The sequence below is a fragment of the Cetorhinus maximus genome, chromosome 14, assembly GCF_964194155.1.
Source record: "Cetorhinus maximus chromosome 14, sCetMax3.hap1.1, whole genome shotgun sequence".
In the NCBI taxonomy this organism is placed as follows: domain Eukaryota; kingdom Metazoa; phylum Chordata; class Chondrichthyes; order Lamniformes; family Cetorhinidae; genus Cetorhinus; species Cetorhinus maximus.
In genome coordinates, this window is record NC_135892.1 from 38,793,880 (window position 1) to 38,815,017 (window position 21,138).

Sequence of the window (21,138 nt, forward strand, 5' to 3'; positions counted from 1 at the left end):
TCTTGAACCAAAAGCAACTGTAATGGTCTATAGTTGCTTCCACCCTACTAGCCTTGCATCTGAGGCGCTAACAGACATATCGAGGTGACCAAGATGCCATCCCTGAGACGTAACATTTGAATACCACAGAGGTTGGATAAGGTTTGAATGACATGTGTGACCTGACCTAGTTCAGTCCTCCAACCTCAGACCTGGCATAATAATTAACAACAATAATAATAATAAAAACAGAAAATGCTGGAAAATCTCAGAAGAAGGGTCATACGGACTTGAAACATTAACTCTGTTTCTCTCTCCATAGATGCTGTCAGATCTGCTGAGTTTTTCCAGCATTTTCTGTTTTTATTTCAGATTTCCACAGTATTTTGCTTTTATCTAATTAACAATAAGTTGGTCATGATTAGTGACTACATGCCCCTTGGACCAATTGAATGCCAATTCTGGAAACTACATGAAAGTCTTCATTAATGGGATGCCATACATGTAGCACCTGTGCCTGCTTAACGGTTGTCTGCATTCCCAAATTTCACATTTCCTTTATGTTAATGTTGAAATGCAGCGACTGTGATGTTAAGCCAGTAACTCCTATATTTCCTTGTAAGAGCATGGCAAAATGCATGGGTTCCAATGGCTAGCTTCACAAGCAGGTCTCCCTCCATTCTCTCAACTCTGACTCTATTTTAATCTTGTGGCACCAGCATTGTGCTCTTCCCAGACTTCCTCAGACCCCACCTAAGCAGATTTTCTTCTACTTTTAATTTAAAACTGTGCCATTAGTTCTAGAGTGCAAAATGGTGGCTCTGCGCTATTACTTTGGGACCAGATTCAACAGTCCCTCTCTCTCTGTCCACACCCTAGAAATTTACCTCGAGCCTCACGATGTGAAGGTAGAGCTCTGTCCTGTTGTTCTTCAGACTTCCCTAGAAATACTGGATCCCATTGTTGTTGTGGTCAACATTCCTACCCTCCCCCCTGAGCCCATCACTGTTGACGTGCCCATGCCCCAAGCGGACCTCAGGCTTCACCATCTGGAAGCTTTGTGCATGGTCACTGACAGAGGAGACATCTCCCCACCCAAGAAACCTTCACACATACCACACCTCCCCCCTTTATTTGGTTTTCCCCAAATATAGGCTGCAGATGTCCACCATAACATCCCATCTGCAGACCAGTACAGAGCCAGACAAGCCAAAGGACAGGGACGGTAAAAATGCCCTGCACACCAAGCTGTGCATTATCCCAATTGAGCTTTTAGCTCTTGCCCCTCCTTGGAGCAGGAGTACAATGTGCGTGCCATGCATAGCCCTGTAGCATGGCCCGCTACATCCTAGGGCTGTTTCTACTGTCTCACTCTTAACTATGAGCTCCGCAGAGCCCAGGACTGTCTCTACTCTCTCACGCCGACTGTGAGCCCAAGGAGTGTCTCTACTCTCTGACTCCGACATACTGGCCTCAGACCAAGGACTTTGACTTTCAATGAGTTCCCCATTGCCCTCATGACTGAACACTACACTGTCTCCCTTCCCACCATTTCCTCACCCACCCCTGCCAATCACCACCCTGCATGAGTTTCAGTGTGACCCATCCCTCTTGTGCTAGACTAACACACACCCCGCCCCTTTCCTATTCTGGAGTCTGTGTGCATCCACTTCCATTCATTCGTGTGGTATCCCATCTACCCCTTTGTTTGTCAGTGTTTCAGTTTCCCTTGTTGGGCTCCAGCTTCCTACCCCTCTGTCTTCCCTCTGCCTGTCATCGTTCTCCCTCCTCCTCCACCCCCTTGACAAGCCTTCCTGTCCCTCAGCCTTCCATCGCTCCCCTTCTGCCATAGCCCCTTGCAATGCCTTCCTGCTCCTTTGCCTCCCTGTATTCCCTCTCTCACCCCAACCCCTTGCAATGCCTTCCTGCCCCTATGTGTCTGTTATCCTTCCCACTGCCACCCCCGTCCCAGCCTGCCCACCAGTCGAAATGCTGGTCTCTGTCTGAATGTTCATCCCTGCCTGAGTACCACCTGCACTGTCTAGACTACGGAGGCACCCACCAGGCACAGACCAACCCTACACCCCCAGCAGAGTGGCGTTCCAAGATCACACCGAGGCCAGCGCAGCGCTGTGGCAGGTAGGCAATGAATGTTGCACTCACTTCAATGTCGTGAGGGAAGCGAGGTCTGACCGCTGCATGCCACTCTTTTTCAACGTGATTCAGACCAGTGTGGTTCCCTGCTAGTGTGCCGCAAGATTGGAAGGCAATTGATTCCAGCTAGCAGTAGGTTTAACGAGCATTCATGAGATGGTAATGAATGCAAACAGCGTTAACATCACAAGTCAGCAGGATACCTGACCCGCCATTAACCCGCCATCAGGAGAATAAGCAAACTGTTTTCACGCTGGCGGGATTCCAATTCTTTGGCTCCCTCTAGACTCTCCACTCCCGCCCACCACGAAATCTACCGTAGGCAGGATGGGAAAATTTCACCATTTATATCTGTCTTCACAGTAGCAGACACTGAAAGCATCCGAAAAATAGTGGAAATGCAAGAGCAAAATAGATGAACTTAAAGCAATCACTATCATCAGAGAAAAAGTAATTTTTAAAATATTCTTTAACAGATGCGAGTGTCGCTGGTAAGGCCAGCATTTGTTGCCTATCCCTAATTGCCGTTGAATTGAGTGGCTTGCTAGGCTATGTCAGGAGGCAGTTAAGAGTCAACCACATTACTGTAGATCTAGAGTCACATGTAGTTCAGACCAAGTAAGGATGGCAGATTTCCTTCTCTAAAAAAATCTAAAGATGCATTTTTATGACAATTGAAGACAGTTTCATGGTCACCATTGCTGAGATTAACTTTCAGTTTCAGATTTTATTAATTTTATTTAAAACTCCCTTCAACTGCCATCGTGGGATTTGAACCTGTGCCCTCACAGCATTAGCCTCAGCCTCTGGAGTACTAATCCAGTGACAAGTTGTGAGGAGGTTACAAAGAGTCTGCAAAGAGATATAGATAGGTTAAGTGAGTGGGCAAAAAATTGGCAGATGAAGTATAATGTGGGAAAATGTGAGGTTGTCCACTTTGGCAGGAAGAATAGAAAAGCAGAATATTTAAATGGAGAAATGCTGCAGAATGCTGTGATACAGAGGGACCTAGGTGTCCTTGTCCATGAATCACAAGAAGTCAGCATTGTAGGCACAGCAAGTAATTAGGAAGGCAGACGGAATGTTGATCTTTATTGCAAGTGCAATGGAGTATAACAGTAGGAAGTCTTGCTACAACTGTTTGGGACATTGGTGAAACCGGACCTGGAGCACTGTGACGGATGTACTTGCATTGGAAGCAGTTCAGAGGACGTTCACTAGGATGATTCATGGGATGAATGGTTTGTCTTATGAGCAGAGGTTGAGCAGGTTGAGCCTTTACTCATTGGAGGTTAGAAGAATGAGAGTTATCTTATTGAAGCAAATAAGATTCTGAGGGGGTTTGACAGGGTAGATACGAAGAGATTCCTTATGGGGAATCTAGAACAGTTTCAAAATAAGGGGTCTCCCATTTAAGACAGATGAGGAGGAATTTCTTCTCACAGTAGAGCGGGACTAGCTGAGTTACTTTCATGGACACGATGGGCTAAATGGCCTCATTCCTATGATTCTACGATTCCCTCAGAGGGTCGTTAGTGTTTGGAATTCTATTCGAGCAGTGGAGGCTGGGTCATTGAATATATTGAAGGCTGAGTTAAACGGACCTTTGATTGACAAGCGAGTCGAGGGTTATTGGGGGGTGTTGGGGTGCAGGCACGAAAGTAGAGTTAAGGCCAAAATCAAATCAGCCACAATGTTATTGAATGGTAGAACAGGCTCACTGGGCTGAGTGGCCTATTTATCTTAAAACTTATGTTCCTATCTTAGCCTTGTCTGGTAGCTTCACTGGGTTGGCACCTCGTTTTTAGGTCTGCCTGGTGCTCCTCTTGGCATGTTCTCCTGCTCTGCACATTGAACCAATGTTGATCACCTGGTCTGATTATAATGGTAGAGTGAGGGATATGCCAGGCCAAGAGGTTACAGATTATGATTGAATACAGTTCTGCTGCTGCCGATGGCCCACAGCACCTCATGGGTGCCTAGTTTTCAGCTGCTAGATCTGTTCCAGTTTATCCCATATAGCAAAGTGGTTTTGCAGCACAATGGATGGTATCCTCAATATGGAGATGGGTCTTCAACTCCTCAAGGTGGTCACTGCTATCTTTACTTTCATGTTTTAAGTTCCTCCCTCCTTTTTGCCCATTGATTTTCTACTATTCTTGGGATGCTTTTTGTGTTTCCTTTGTTTCCAAGGATAATCAGGGGAGTGAGAATGGAAATCGCAGAGTCACTCATAATTTTCCAGCTTTCTTTAGACTCAGTAGTGTCAGAGGACTGGGGAATTGCAAATGTTATACCTTTTTTTAAACAATGGTGTAAAGATAAGCCCAGCAACTACAGGCCAATCCGTTTAATCTCAATGGTTGGGAAGCTTCTTGGAACTATAATTCAAGACAAAATTAATAGCCACTTGGGCAAATGCGAACTAATTACAGAAAACCAGCATAGATTTGTTATGGGCAAATTGTGTTTAACTAATCTGCTTGAGTTTTTTTTATGAGATAACAGAGAGAACTGATGAAGGTAATGCTGTTGATGTGGTATGCATGGACTTCTAAAAGCCATGTGATAAAGTGCTGCACAATAGATTTGTGAACAATGTTAAAGCTCATGGAATAAAAGATAAAGTAATATCATGGACACAAAATTGGCTAATTGATAGGAAACAGAGAGTAGAGGTTAATGGGTATTTTTTGGACTGTAGCAAGGTTTGTAGGTGAAATTTAACACGGAGACATACGAAGTAAATCTATTGTCCGTAATGTCCGTAAAACTGCCACAGCTGAATACATTGAAACCTTTGAAGCCAACCAGAAGCTCAGCCATCTGTCAAAGTTTTATATCTGCCAAACAGATGGCTAAGGTGAACTTCAAGGATATTGAAAGCTCAGCCATCAGTCAAAGCTTTGAAACAGCCAAAAAGGACTGAGCTGAACTTCAAGGAAAAGATGGAATGAAAGGGGATAATTCACACAGTCAAATCTGAATTTTACTATTGTGCAATGTAGAATAGCACTTTCCCCAGTAGGTAATGAACTCTAATGCATCTGAAGGTTTTTTTCACTTTCACAATGCTGTTCAATTTAATTTCAGCATTCAATGCTGTTCAATTTAATGGGCTTTACAAACCTTTCCAAAACAAAACCCAATCATCAATCACTGTACTAAAAACATATGTAACTTACGATACAGCATATGACATGTGGAGTTGACAACACCTTTTGAACTTACCTTTCACATGGTTTCTAACTACAAACCATAGTTTGCCCATGGTTCATGACACCTCTGAGCTGATGTGAACCACATCACCTTCTAAACCCTCATTGAAAATTGCATATGGTCTGAAATCCCCACTTTAACAGTTGAGCCACAACGTCAGGGCAGCTGGAAGCGGGCTCGCAACCTACCCCCTTTCCCACTCCAATCAAAATATCTGATGCCAAGAGTTGGGCCGGGAATCCTGGAATTGAGACCCACCTGACATGGGTTGGCCCCGTGTTGGGGTGGGTAAATCCAGCACAAAGTGTTCTGAAAATATAGGAAGGTGAAAAAAGGAGGGTTGGCAGTACTATTGTAGAATTGGAAAGAGGGGATTGTCCTTGAGGGAGCAAGGGTAGAATCAATTTGATCAGATTTGAGAAACAAACAGGTTATAACAGGATCATGTTACTGGGGATTATCCTCCAAATAATTAGATAGATGAGCAAATCTGCAGGGAAATCACAGACATGTGCAAGAATGATTGAGTGATGATATTGGGGTCTTTGATTACCCAAATATCAATTAGGATAACTGGAGTTCGTCAAGATGATGTCCTAGACCCAACTATCTTCAGCTGTTTTTATCAATGACCTTCCCTCCATCCTAAGGCCAGAAGTGAGGATGTCCGTGAATGATTGCACAATTTTCAGCACGGCTTGGGCTGTTAAGTGGCAAGTAACATTCACTTCACACAAGTGCCAGGTATTGACCATCTCTAACAAGAGCGAATCTAATCATCTCCCGTTAACATTCAGTGGCATTATCATTGCTGAATCCCCCACTATCAACATCCTGGGGATTACCATTGACCAGAAACTGACCTTGGCCAGCCATATAAATACTGTGGCTACAAGAGCAGGTCAGAGACTGGGAATTTTGCAGAGAGTAACTCACCACTTGACTCCCCAAAGCTTGTCCACCATCTACAAGGCACAAGTCAGGAGTGTGATGGAATACTATCCACTTGCCTGGACTTGCAGCTCCAACAGCACTCAAGAAGCTTAACATCATCCAAGGCAAAGCAGCCCACTTGATTAGCCCCCATCCACCACCTTCAACATTCACTTGCACTACCACTGACGCACAGAGGTATCAATGTGTACCATCTGCAAGATGCAGTACAGCAATTCATCAAGACTCCTTCGACAGTACCTTCTAAACCTGCGGCCTCTATCAGCTAGAAGGACAAGGACAGCAGATGCATGGGAACGCCACCACCTGCAAGTTTCCCCCCAAGTCACACACCATCCTGCCTTGGAACTATATCGCCGTTCGTTCACTGTTGCTGGGTCAAAATCCTGGAACGCCCTTCCTAACAGCACTGTAGGTTTCCTACAACCCATAGACTGCAGCAGTTCAAGAAGGCAGCACACCACACTACCTTCTCAAGGGCAATTAGGAATGGGCAATAAATTCTGGCGTAGCCAGCGATGCCCACATCCCATGAACGAGTAATTTTTAAAAAGTGATCTTTAAGGACGAGATGTTTCAGCTACAAGCCAGTTAAATTAAAACATAGGAAAGAGCAGGGAAACTAAAGCAAGGGTTCCTGGGATGATGAAGGAGATAAAGAATTTGTTGAAACTAAAAAGAGAGCATGCAAATGCATGTCAAATACATTATTCAAGTGAGAACCAGGCCAAGTACAATAAGTTGAGCGGGGAAACAGAAGAGGAAAATAAGGCTGGCAAAGGGAGAATATGAGAATAGATTGGCAATGAACATAAAAAAGAACCCAAAAATCTTTGACGGGTCTGTAAATAGTAAGCAGTCAGTAAGAGGTGGGGTAGAGCTTATTAGGGAGGCTGAATATGCTTAGAAGTGCAGGTAAGACTACAATACTTAATGAGTACTTAGTACCAGTGTTTAACAGGAAGAGTATGCTTATAAAATAACGATAGGAGCAGCAATGGTAGAGGTAATGGATGGGGTGGAAATTGATAGATCCTGGTTGGGATGGCTTGCATTCTAGGTTGCTAAGGGAATTTGAGGGGTGGGGGTGTAAGATCTTGTCATAATTTTTCAAACCTCCATCGCTACAGGAGAGGTACCGGAGCACTGGAAAGTAGCAAACATGAAACTCTTGTTCAAGATATTCCTAATGATGTAACATCAGTGGTAGGTAAGGTTTTAGGAACAATAATGAGAGAAAATAAATCAACAGGCAATTGGAGAGGTTTGAGTTAATTAAAGAGAACCAGCACAGTTTTGTAATAGGCAGATCATGGTTAACTAACCTAATTGAATTTTTTAATGAAATGAGGGGGATGCAGTGGATGTTGTCCATATGGAGTTTTAAAAACGTCTTTGGCCAGATGCTGATTAACAAAATTGAGCCTCATGGAATTGGGGGTCAGTGTCAGCTTGCCTATTAAAAAAAAATGACAACAGAAAAGTACGAGCCATGATAAATGGTTGTTTATCACACTGGCGGATGATAGACAGTGGTGTTTCCTAAGGGACAGTGCTGGGAGCATTGTTTTTTGATATTTACATAAATGACTTGGATATTAGAATGCAGAGTAAAATTTCAAAATTTGTCAGTGATCCCAAACTTGGAGGTGTGGCGACAGTGGACTGCAGCAGTTCAAGGCAGCAGCTCACCACCACCTTCTCAAGGGCAATTAGGGATAGGCAATAAATGCTGACCTAGCCAGCAACGCCCACATCCCATAAATGAATAAAAATACACAATTGACTGCAACAGGACAGAGGTTAGCAGAATGGGCAGACATGTGGGAGATGGAATTTAATACAGAGAAGTGAGAGATGAAACATTTTGGCAGAAGGGATAGAGAGAGACCATATATAATTAATAACACAGTTGAAATGAGTGCACAGGGATAAAGGGATGTCGGAGTTCATGTGCATGGATTTTTGAAGTTGGCAAGACATATTGAGAGAGTTGTCAGCAACAGATGTAGGATCTTGGGTTTCATAAATAGAGGTATTGAGTACAAAAACAGGGAAGTTATGCTGAACTTCAGGTTAGGCCACAACTAGAGTATTGCATCTAGTTCTGGTGACCACACTTTAGGAAGGATGTGAGGGCCCTTGAGAGTATGCGGATGAGATTTACCAGAATACTTCTAGGGATGAAGGAATTTAGCTACATTGGAGAAACTGGGGTTATTCTGCTAGGAGCAAAGGAAGTTGAGGGGAGATCTGAGAGATGTACCAGATTATGACAGGTTTGGCTAAAGTAGACAAAGAAAAGCTGTTCCAATTATCAAATGGTACCAGGCCTATAGGATATAGATTTAAGATTTTGAGCAAGAGATACGTGTGAGGAAGAACATTTTTATGCAGTGAATGGTAATGAACTGGAGCTCCCTACCTAAAGAGTAATGGAATTAGAGATGATCAACAATTTCAAAAAGAAATTGGATAGACGCATTAGGGGAAATAAAGCAGGGTTACAGGGATAGAGTAGGTTAATGGGACCGAGTGAATTCACAGAATCACACTGTGCAGAAGAGGCCCTTCGGCTCATCGAGGATGCACCGACATGTGAGAAACACCTGACCTACCTACCTAATCCCATTTACCAGCACTTGGCCCAAAGCCTTGAATGTTATGACGTGCCAAGTGTTCATCCAGGTACTTTTTAAAGGATGTGAGGCAACCCGCCACCACCACCCTCCCAGGCAGCGCATTCCAGACTGGCACCACCCTCTGGGTAAAAATGTTTTTCCTCACGTCCCCCCTAAACCTCCTGCCCCTCACCTTGAACTTGTGTTCCCTCGTGACTGACCCTTCAACTAAGGGGAACAGCTGCTCTCTGTCCATCCTGTCCATGCCCCTCATAATCATGTACACCTCGGTCAGGTCGCCCCTCAGTCTTCTCTGCTCCAACGAAACAACCCAAGTCTATCCAACCTCTCTTCATAACTTAAATGTTTTATCCCAGGCAACATCCTGGTGAATCTCCTCTGCACCCCCTCCAGTGAAATCACATCCTTCCTGTAATGTGGCGACCCCCAGAACTGCACACAGTACTCCAGCTGTGGCCTCACCAAGGTTCTTTAGAACTCCAACATAACCTCCCTACTTTTGTAATCTATGCCTTGATTGATAAAGGCAAGTGTTCCATATGCCTTTTTCACCACCCCACTAACAAGCCCCTCCGCCTTCAGAGATCTATGGACACACACGCCAAGGTCCCTTTGTTCCTCAGAACTTCCTAGTGTCATGCCATTCATTGAATACTTCCTTGTCAAATTACTCCTTCCAAAGTGTATCACCTCACACTTTTCAAGGTTAAATTCCATCTGCCACTTATCTGCCCATTTGCCCATCCTGTCTATATCTTCCCAAGACACTCAACTTCACTGTTAACCACCCGACCAATCTTTGTGTCATTGTGACATCAGTCAATGTGTAATGCTGATGTAACATTTGCAACCTCATCACTCTAGCTAAAGCTCTCTCTTAATCTCATAATTAACTTCGTAGATCTGAACGTGCGTTCAGCAGCAGGAAAGACCCTCAAGTAGCGCTATATACAGGGGTCATCAGCAACTTGCAACTGAGTTGGTGATCTCTAGTTACTGGCTCTGTTTGATTTTTAGAAATGCTTAATGTTTTGAAGAGTTGATTAAATTTTGTGAAGTCTTTGAAGCAGGAAGTGGTGCTGCATGTCCTTGGTTGTGACTTTAATGGTCCTGGATACGCCACTTGCTCCCAGTCATGGTTGGTGTATTTACAATTCTCCTTGGCAGCTTCATAAGAGAGAAATGAGCAAAGAAGAGAACAAGCTGCTCATAGAGGAAGGAGGAGGGCTCTCAGAAGGTGGCGTTGTTAGATAGGGTCCTTCAGAACCACATCCCATACCTCCACCTCACTCGCCTAGGAGCAGCATGTGCACTGTCTTTGTTTAATGAAGAAGCTTTTCACAAATGTTATGACACAGCAGTTGGTAAAGATTGAGTTGTTCAAATCCCAGAGGGAAACTTGAACAACTTCATAACCTATATTTTCAATTGGTATGTTTGAGATGCAGCTCTGAATAAGACCACCGAGCCTCCAAAGAGTTTTTTAGATAAAACTAAATTAAACGTTTATTCATTTAACAAAAAATTAAACACATACACATGTCTACAAATTACTACCATTATAACGTTTAAACAAATCTCCAAATTAACCACTCCCAGGTAAATCTTCGCCAAGGCAACAGTAACCCATAGACTTTAAATAGACACTAGGCAAGCACATTTGACCTTAAGAATTCAAAATGAGGTTTCTTGCAGTTTGGTTCCTTTGCAGACACAGTTGTAGGCTTTCAGGCTGGTTAGATCTTAAATACCTCTGTTACACATGCAAACTCCTTTCTGTTTATACCTAGCTTCCCCTCTGAATTGAAATTTTCCATTGTATTACTAGGTTTTTAATTTTACCTCTCCTAACAATCCTTTCATTCCACCAATTTTATTAGTAATATAAACACATTGCTTGGCATATCCAGCTAGGTGCAAGATTTTACCCATTCTTTTGAATGGTTTATTCAACAAATGCAAATTGCACTTTACTTTTTAACTTCCTTACGTTTTTCTAATTAACGTCTCAAAACTATACTATACATCAAAGTACCCAGACTTTAATCCAATTGAGCCACACACAGACACACACATAGACACAGACCCTTCTACAATTCCAATTTAAAAATAATTTCCAATAACATTATAGACTATCCCTTCATGACACAGATCTCAGCCATGTCTTGCATTCAGACTAGCTGCCTCAGAGCAGGGCAAAGATGATGTTGACAGTGGCTGAAGGTGATTCTAACCCTCAGTTCATCAGCAACTGGATCCTTCCAGGCTGAAACATATGACATCTACCAGTTTGCCACTCATTACTGCATCAGAAAGGTGACAGACACCTTTTATGTAGGGAGAGGGGTGTTCTTTGTGTTCTCCCTGACCACTGAGATGCAGGGGGAGTGTATGTGTGGCTTTGCCAGGATAGCGGGCTTCCCCATGGTGCGGGGCGCCATTTTCTACGCACATGGCTCTGCAGCTACTGTATCTCAATGCTGATGTGCACCAGTTACTACTTGCTGAATGTACACATGTGCGTTGAGCATATCATGTTGGTGAATCCCTGTTATCCTTGAAGCAGTCATGATGCTTTCATTTATGATTTTCTGCCAGCCTGTTGTACCCTCAATCTTTTTGTCACCACATAAGACAAGATGATCACTGCTGGGCAGCTGCACTCCGCAACACTTTGGTGAGCATGCGTAGGATGAGAGCCAAGTGCCATAAGAAACATCTTGGAGAAGACCACTGGGACATTGGAACAATGGCCTCAACTGCTGTAGATTAGCCCTTCAGTACTCACCAGAGCAGGTATCCTGATTCATGGCTTTCTGCGGTATTCTCCACAACCTGGCCATCATAAGGGTGGCCATTGTTACCATGGATATGGCAAGCACCTCAAGAGGGGCAGGGAAGAGGAGGAGGAAAGGAGTAGATGACTGGCACATCCATGATCATGTTGACAGGGCTGTCCATGATCACCTCATTCAACTACGGTTTCCATAAATAAAACCCTAAATTCCAATTGTACAATAGCCCCAACAGCCTTTTGACCACAACGCTGAAATAAAAGCCACCACAAAACCATTCCATACCAACTTTATCCAACAAAACTATTATTCCATACAAAAATTGCCTGGCCTGGTGCTCCTATGCAGTGCTATTCCAGTGACTGAAGCCTGGCTGGTGGAAGGCTGTTGACTTTCATTAGGGAAGATTGTAGATGACCTTGCAATATGCCCTTGAGTTGCTTTAGGTCTGGAAGGCCCAGCTTCACACTGCACAACCTCAGCATTAGCCTGCACTGGGTGGCTGGCAGGCAACGGCAAGGGCAATGATGGAGCACCAATGCTGTCATCCTGAGCTGCTCCACAGAGCCACTGCTATTTCCCCAGGGTGGTGCCTCAGCATTAGGAATAATATGCTGGAGCACAGATTGTTGGACTGCTGTGGGATCCTGAAAGCTCCTTTGAGCACTGTAACCATTATGGCAGTAATCTGAGCCAACTTGGAAGCAAGCTGAGTTTTCGTGTTCAGTGTGAACTTCCACTGCAATTGTCAGACATTGGGTGACTTCTGCTTATGCTGCAGTGGAAGCTGAGACATCAGCCATTAGGTGTAGTATCGTAGTCAAGTCCACAAGTGTTCTCATGAAGTTGGCCACCATTACTGTGTTGGAAAGGATAGTCTCCAAGCACTGCATAAAACTCTGTGCTAAGTTGGAGACAGACTTCTCCATGATCTGAGGGGAGACCACAAGCTTTCTAGCAGGTCAGCTAATGCACCAAGCATTTTATTGTGCTTACCCATCAGCCTGTTTCTGTACCACCACATTGAAGTTCATATGTGAGTCGTGTGTAACAGAACTCTTATACAGCCTCACCCTCTGGCGAACTGGCACCTGCACGACCCTTTCCCTGGTTGCAACGAGTGATGCGCAGATCATCTCTCTATTCTCTGAAGTATGCATGGTACCAGTATCTGTCTAAGAATTACAGAAGCACAGAACTATTACGATGTAGAAGGAGGCCATTCGGTCCATCGTGTCTGCACTGGCTCTCTGAGCATTTTAACTTAGTGTCAATCTTCTGCCTTTACCCGTAACCCTGAACATTGTTTCTTTTTAAATAATCATCCAATGCCCTCTTGAATGACTCAATTGAACATGCTTCCACCACACTTCCAGGCAGCGCATTCCAAACCCTAACTACTCGCTGTGTGAAAGTTTTTTCTCACCTGACACTTGCTCCTTTTGGAAAACATTTTAAAACTGTGCCCTCTGGTTCTCGATCTGTTTACGAGCCGGAACAGTTTCTCCCTATCTATTCTGTCCAGACTCCTCATGATTTTGTCATTTTCCACTGTCATCCTAAACCTTATGATACAATGATCGCTGTCTCCTAAATGTTCCCCACTGTCACTTGATCTACTTGGCCCACCTCATTCCCAAGAACAAGGTCTAGCAGTGTCTCCTTTCTTGTTGGAGAGTATGTGATCGAGTGATGGTGTTCCTTCCTCATCAGTTTCTTGCACTTCTTGACCTTGAGGCTGCTGCACCAGTTGGCAGTTCTTGGGGATCTGAAGGAAGAAAGACACAAGGGTAAGATTGTGTTGATGGAAGGGGTGGTTGGGGAAAAGCAAAAGGTACATGCTTATACCAGGTGCAGCTTGTATATGAGAAGAGATTGTGGGACGAAGAACATAAAAATAGGAGTAGGCCATTCAGTCAGTTGAGTCTGCTTTGCTATTCAATTAAATCATGGCTGATCATCTACCTCAAGGCCACATTTCTATATCTATCTCAATGCCACTTTCCTGCACTACCTCCATATCCCTTGATGTCATTAGTCTCCAGAAATCTATCGATTTTTGTTTGAACATGCTCAATGATTGACCTTCCACAGTGGAGTGGGGTAGATAATTCCAAAGATTCACCACCCTCTGAGTGAAGAAATTCCTCCTCATCTCAGTCCCAATCAGCCTTCCCCTTATCCTGAGATTATGAGGGAGAAGTTGGATGTGAGAAGATGGATTAGGTAGGGACCATATCAATATCTTCTGTGGCCTCAGCCTCACTGCTGGCCACAGCCTCAGCAACGGCTGCTCCAGTTATGGTGACCCTTGCAGGTGAGGACATGCAGCCTCTCAACAAGACTAATGGATGTCTGGGTTCTCAGCCAAGCATACATAATGAAGATTGACTGACAGCCCAGATATCCATTACTCTTATTGAAACAGCTGCACCCCAGAGAAAACATTGCTTGATTGACAGCTCTGGCTTTCTCATCTCTGCCAATTTAACAATATTTATTTACACAAACTTAATGGCTTTTTGTGGTTTCTGCTTTTGATACTTTAAAGGTCTGGATGATTGACACTTTAATTGCCTTATAGTGAAATGACTTTTTTTAACATAGGAGAAAGTAATGAATGAATGAATTACTTCTTTAAAGCTTTTTTATACACTATCACTATAGGTTCTATACTGTGTATAGTGAGTCAATGAAAGTGCCATAGCTTGGAATAGGGGGGCATGAAGGGCCATGGGGGTAGGTGGGGTGACCTTATCTTGACATAGGAAGCATGAGGGGCCATGGGGGATGGGTGGAGTGCCATAGCTTGGCATAGGGGCATGAGGAGGGGCTTTGGAACTCACTTTTAAAAAGTTCCCTGATGCATACTAGGGTTCACAAATCATCTGAGGTGCTGTGAACCACGACTCTTTAAAAACCTGGCCAGACTCCATGAAAATTACAGAGGAGTAGGACATGCCTATCCCCGCAATTGAACCGGCCAGATCAGGAGTGCCAGATACAAACTTTAGATAGGATCCAGCCTGCACCCTTTAAAGGCACTCCCAAAAATCAGACAGCCCAAGAATGGGGTCCGGAATTCCAGAATCAGGACATGCCTGCCATTTTTAAAGGCTGCTGAATCATTCCGACTTGATGAAAATTTAGCCCTTAATTTCCTTGTCCCGCTGCCTTTTAAGGGCTTGCATGTATGGACACCAAGGTCCTTGCAAATCTACACTTTTCAAAATGATGACATTTATAGTATACTGTCTTTCCATATTAGTCTTCCCAAAGTGCATCACTTCATTAAACTGCATCTGCCATGCTTTTCCCATTTCATCATTCTGTCTATGTTGTCCTGAAGTCAACAACTCATCTCTACTAAGCTCTTACCAAGCCTGAGACACAGAATCACTGAATTGTCACAACACAGAGGGAAGTTATTCGGCCCATCATGTCTGCACCAGCTCTCCAGAGGAGCAGTTTACCTCGTGCCACTCTCCCGCCTTCTCCCTGTACCCCTGCATTTTCTTCCTTTTCAGATAAGCTACTTCTAAAAACTGAAGAGTAGTGGACCCAAAATTGATGCTTACAGAACTCAATGTTCTGTCTGTTGACTATCTGTCAAACACCCATCTATCGTCACTCTGTGCTTCCTGCCACTGAGCCAATGCCTTATCTATACCGCTACTTTTCCCTTAATTCCATGAGCGTGTATCTTCTTAATAAGCCTCTTGTGTGGTATTTTGCCTAAAGCCTTCCAAAAGTCTTTTTATTCATCTACTTCACTACTTGATCAACCTCTGTTGCCTCATCAAATAATTGAATCAAGTTAGCCAGTCAAGATTTCCCATTAACCCATGACTTTCTGAATAAAAGTTTATTTTGTCCTTGAGAATGGTTTCCACTAACTTCCCCACCACCGATGTGAGGCTGGATGGCTGTAGTTTCTTGGTTTATACCTCTCCTCTTTCTTAGGTAGTGATTTGACATTCACAAGCCTCCAGTTCTCCAACACTATTCCTGTATCCAATGAGGATTTAAAGATTGTGACCGATGCCTCTGCTTTTTCTATTGTTTCTTCTTTCAAGAACCTAGAATGTGTTCCATCTGGAGCAGGTGACTTTACTAACTTTGAGTAATGCTAATCTTTTTAGTACATCTTCCCTGATCCTGTCCATAACTTTCCTCTGCTATTTTAGTGTAACCTTCATCCACTGCCTTTATGAAGATAAATGCAACGTACTCATTTAGTAGTGTAACCATGTCCTCTGCCTCTACATGAAGATCTCCCTTTGGATCCTTAATAGACTTAACAAATTTCCCGAGCTAGAGCTCTTGCATTTTATATGATTATAGATTGTTTCAGGGTTCAGTGTAATGTTGCCTCCTAATCTTCTCATAGCCTCACTTTACCTTCCAAATTACCTTTTTCAATTCTCCCCTGTTTAAATATTGCATCAAACCAGGGCTTCACTGTATAATACTGCTCATTATACCACCTCTTCACATGTTAATTTATTTTAAAGTGTAGACACTGTTACATAGGTAAACAAAAAAGTTTCTTCTTCTCAAAACTGGACAAAGTGGCTGTTGCGTACAATGCAATTGAAGGTCGTTATAAAAATGCTATTGTGTGGTTTTTTTGGGGAGTATGCCAAATATTTTCTATTTTTTTTACTTTTTTTCTTTTTTTCCCTCTCTCTCCATAGTGAATGGAACATCTGGAGCTCCAGAAAACAACCCTTCTTGCACTGTTAATATTCCTATTGCACCAATCCATAGTTCTGCTCAAGCAATGTCCCCTACTCAGAGTATTGGACTTGTCCAGTCTTTACTAGCCAATCAGAATGTGCAACTTGATGTTTTAACTAATCAAACAGTTGTTGCAGGAGCAGTGGAACGCACTTTGGACAGTTCCAGCCAGTATGCAATTTCCAATAGGTTTTCTAATCCAGGACAGACAATCTTTGGAAGCATGGAAACAAGCCGAATGACTGGTGTATCACAACAGCCGTCATCACAGATCTCGGGGATGGTGCAGATTCCTGCTGTGGAGCATGTCGAACGAGAACCTGAGCACTGTCAAAAAATCAAACCGATGCGAACAATGCCACAGTTGGTTGAAGGCAACACGGTGGCATTCTGTACAACTCCTGAAGTGCAGTTAGCTAAAATAAATGCACATCCACCTCCTCCATATCCAGGAACTACAACGGTATCAGTAGCCACCTCTGCCACTGCTCCACCAGTGGACATTTGTCTGAAAAAAACAGATTTCTCTCTCTTTCCTACTGGACATCTTCAAACCCCTCTAGGTTATGAAAGAATCACAACATTTGATAGCAGTGGAAATGTTGAAGAAGTGTGTCGGCCTCGCATGAGAATATTGAGCAATCAAAATATGTGTACGCTCCCAGGCCCAGGACAGTCGTCATTACGCTTGCCTTCAGCAGATGCTAAGAAGATACAACAGGTATATGGTACACTGAATAGGCTAAGTGTTGCTCACTGTGTTATTCCTAGTGGGGATCCACCACCTTATCCTGATGCAACTAATAGAAGTCAACGTGTTGACAGTAACACTATACAAGTGCCATTGCGGAGTGATAGCAAAGATGCCATAGCGAAGGTGTCTCAACTGTTAGACTCTCATAGAGTTGTTCAACATGGTCACAAATCAAAAAGCAGCTCTGTGTCTGCACAGTACCAACAAACTTCTCTCAGATCTCCTGCTCTCTATACCTGCAGTCAGTGCATCAGCAATGGAAGCAACAATGGTAACATTAATACTAGATCAGAAATACCTACTGGGACTGGTTCTCAGCATAGCACTGTAATTGTCCACTCAACTAGTACATCACCCCTCTCTTCTCAGTCATCTTATAATCTCCTGAGTCCTCCAGATAGCTGTCATGATAGACCTGAATATGTTAATAATGCTTTCAGTGAGGATGAAACCATTTTGCAGCATTGCCAAATTGAAAAGTCTATTAGGCATATTGCACTAACTAGTGAAATGAGTATGAAGCGGCCACCTCCATATCAGTGGGACCCAACAGGAAGCGAGGAGATTTGGATCCCACAAGAACGGCCAACTCAGATTTCTACAACAGGAAGCCATAAACCGCCAAGTCCCTTGCTGGAGCAATCACATGTGGAAATATCTCACTTACCATTCATTCCTATTAAATCTCCTACCAGCCCAACAGTCACTTTCCAATCAAACTTTGGATTCACTTTACCATATCCAGTAAGTTACAGTGCATCTCCTATTGCAGCATTTCAGGCCTCATTTCCTTCTTCAGAAGCTATAGGCCCACCACCATACCCACAGCAAGACCCTTCTGTAGTTGTCCAATCTGGTTATCCAGCTAACATTGGCTGTTGCCCATTACCACCAATGTATCCAACCAGCAACACATTTTCTAGTTTACAGCTTCCTCAGATTACATTACACCAATGGAATGCCTATGGTGCATGTTCTCCGATGCATAGTTCACAGGGAACTTTAAGCTCAAAGCCAGACTTACTTGTTGAGAAACCTGGAATGCCTCCATTTCCAGCAGACCAGCAAGATCACACAGGAACTGAGGTGATTGTGGAAACAGCTAACAACTTCCGGGAGGTTCTCTCTCTGACAGAATCTCCTGTGCCCCAGCGAACTGATAAATACGACAAGAAAAGCCGTAAACGGTTAGACAGCAGACCAGAGGAGGCAAATATGCAAGCAGTAACTGAAGGGAAAATAAAAAAAGAGGCAAAGGCACTTACAGACTTCAATTCGCTTATTTCTAGCCCTAGACTAGGAAGAGAAAAGAAAAAAATCAAAAGCCAAAAGGATCAGATAAAATCCAAAAAGTTGAATAAAATAAGTGAGTTTCAAGACAGTTCAGAAAGTGAGCCAGAGTTATTCATTAGTGGAGACGAGTTAATGAATCAGAGCCAGAGCAGCAAAAAAGTTTGGAAAACTAAGAGGAATCTAAGGACAGCAAATGAAACTGATGAGCTGAAATGTCGAAGAGCAAATGAAAAAGAGGACGGGAAGTTGGGAAATCAAGGGTTTGTGTATGTAATGGCTAACAAGCAACCACTCTGGAATGAGGCAACACAAGTATATCAGTTGGACTTTGGAGGAAGAGTGACACAAGAGTCAGCAAAAAACTTCCAAATCGAGTTGGAAGGGCGACAGGTATGTAAAATAGTGTGTAAAAAATCAATTGTTGCAACACATCGCAATCAACATCCACTGTGATCTATTAATTTGAGAATTTTTATTTTAAAATTATTAGTGCTCATGGAACCATGAGAGTGTGCTGGTTTGGTGCTCATAATATCCATGGGAGGGTTCTGGCTTGTGCTAATGACACCCATAAGAGGGTGCTGGTTTGGAGCTCATGAAACACACAAGAGGGTTCTGGTTTGGACATAGTACTGAAAGTTATAAGTGTAAGGAATATTCATGGAGATGTATCCCTTAGTGTGAGGGTGCTTCAAAATGAACTGTATTTAACAATTGTGTTTTCATGCATAGCCAGACTCAATAACTTCCAATTTTTTGTCACTTGCAAAAACACAGACAGTTAAAGTGCAAAGATGGTAATCATAATTCTTAATTTTTAGATAGAATCCTTTCTTCTAAAAATAATTGACTATAGATAAGTGTTACAAATTTATGCAGCTCCTTTAGATGGGTAAGAGATTGAAAATTCCAAAATGCTTTCTAATGCTATTTGCAACCCTTTGGTTTTTTTTCTAGATATTCTTTCAATCACTCCAGTTTCAGTGGGCAAGTTAAAATAGACATTTTCAGAAATAAATCTTTACCTCAGGTGAAATCATTTAAGGGTTGCAAGGATGAAATAGATGTCAAGGGCCTATGTGGTTCTACAAATCATTTAACTGCTGATCATATTTGGATGCTGTTTGTTATTTAACCTCCATCTTCTATGGTAATTTCTATCAACTAAAATAGTAAAGTCACTTGTAAAGAGCTAAGTTTAGAAAATTACGAAGTGTATCACTTGCATTTTTCAAACTGGATAAATCAAACATAATGGAATTTAACTTGAATAACCCCCAAAAATGTGTGTGGGGATCCCAGTATGCGATTAACCTGCGTCCATTCATTGGTATGCAGACAACCTGCTGCTTTGCAGGTTGCTATTTTCAATCAGCATTACCCTCGCTTTTCATTGGCTGCAGATATCAATTGCCAGGGAGGGGGTGCTGATATTGCAAGTAAGTGGCTAGTGCTCCTTAAAGACAGCCTGCATGTCTCAAAGTGAAACTGCGTGATGGCTGTAAAATGTAGTGGAAGTATTTTGAGAAGTCCTTTCAGGAATGGCTGAATATTGCAATAGAGAGCAGGCACCAAGGTTTTCAGAAAGTACACTGGAGGTCTTGATGCAAGGCATGGAGGCATAAAGAGACAACCTGAAGGGTGGCAGGAGGCACTTCAGACAAATGCTCAGCAGACAGTGGAAATAAGTGGCAGTGGAGGTCAATGCCTGGCAGGTTGCTCCAAGAACATGGATGCAGTGCAGGAAAACATTGAACAACCTGACACGAGTTGTCAAGGTGAGTGACTTCATCTTCAAATGGCATATGCTATCAACTGCATCACTGACTTCACTACCCCCAAGACCCCAGCAGCAACCTATCAACAATCTCTATCAATCAGTATGCAACACTTCAGTTCATAAGCTTTACCTTTCCCTCACACGCTTAGCACTGTTTTAAGTCTTGCACAACCCAGTACCTATCCAACCATGCCAATCACATCATGCATACCAATGAATGGATGCAGGTTAATCGTGTACAGGGCATCACTGAGGAGGCTGGAGGGATCGATGATGAGGATTTTGGCACACCCAATTCGCCTTCTCTCTCCTCCTTCATACCATAAGGGAATGGTAGCATAGGGGTAATGTTACTGGCCTTGTAAATTTTCTTTTATTTGTCATTCATGGGATTTGAGTATTGCTGGCCGGGCCAACATTTATTGCCCATCACTAATTGACCTTTGTGGTGGTGAGCTGCTTTCTTGAACCAGTGCAGTCCATGTGGTGTAGCTACACCCACAGTGCTGTTAGTGAGGGAGTTCCAGAATTCTGACTTAGCAACAGTGAAGGAAGGGTGACACAGTTCCAAGCTAGAATGATGTGTGACTTGGAGGGGAACTTGCAGGTGATGGTGTTCCCATGTGCCTTCTGCACATTCTAAATGCTGGAGGCCATGGATTTGAAAGGTGCTTTCTAAAGAGCCTTCCCGAGTTTCAGACAGGTCAGGGGGCAGGCTGAAGGGCAACAGGAAGGCTACCCAGGGAATTTCACTGGCCCACCAACCCCCATCCCCACCACCTACAAAGTTGCCGGCGAGGGCCTGTAAAATTCTATCGCAAGGTTTGC

The 21,138-nt window shown here is 43.3% G+C and overlaps 1 protein-coding gene across 4 annotated transcripts in view; it reads left to right on the forward strand.

Moving 5' to 3' along the window:
- Window positions 1-21,138, forward strand: part of tulp4a (TUB like protein 4a) — a 408,102-nt gene that overhangs the window by 366,098 nt on the left and 20,866 nt on the right. For all 4 annotated transcript variants that reach the window (XM_078556828.1, XM_078556825.1, XM_078556826.1 and 1 more), the window contains one exon: window positions 16,441-18,920. In XM_078556828.1, the coding sequence (XP_078412954.1) occupies window positions 16,441-18,920 (2,480 nt within the window). The remainder of the gene's footprint in view (window positions 1-16,440; window positions 18,921-21,138) is intronic.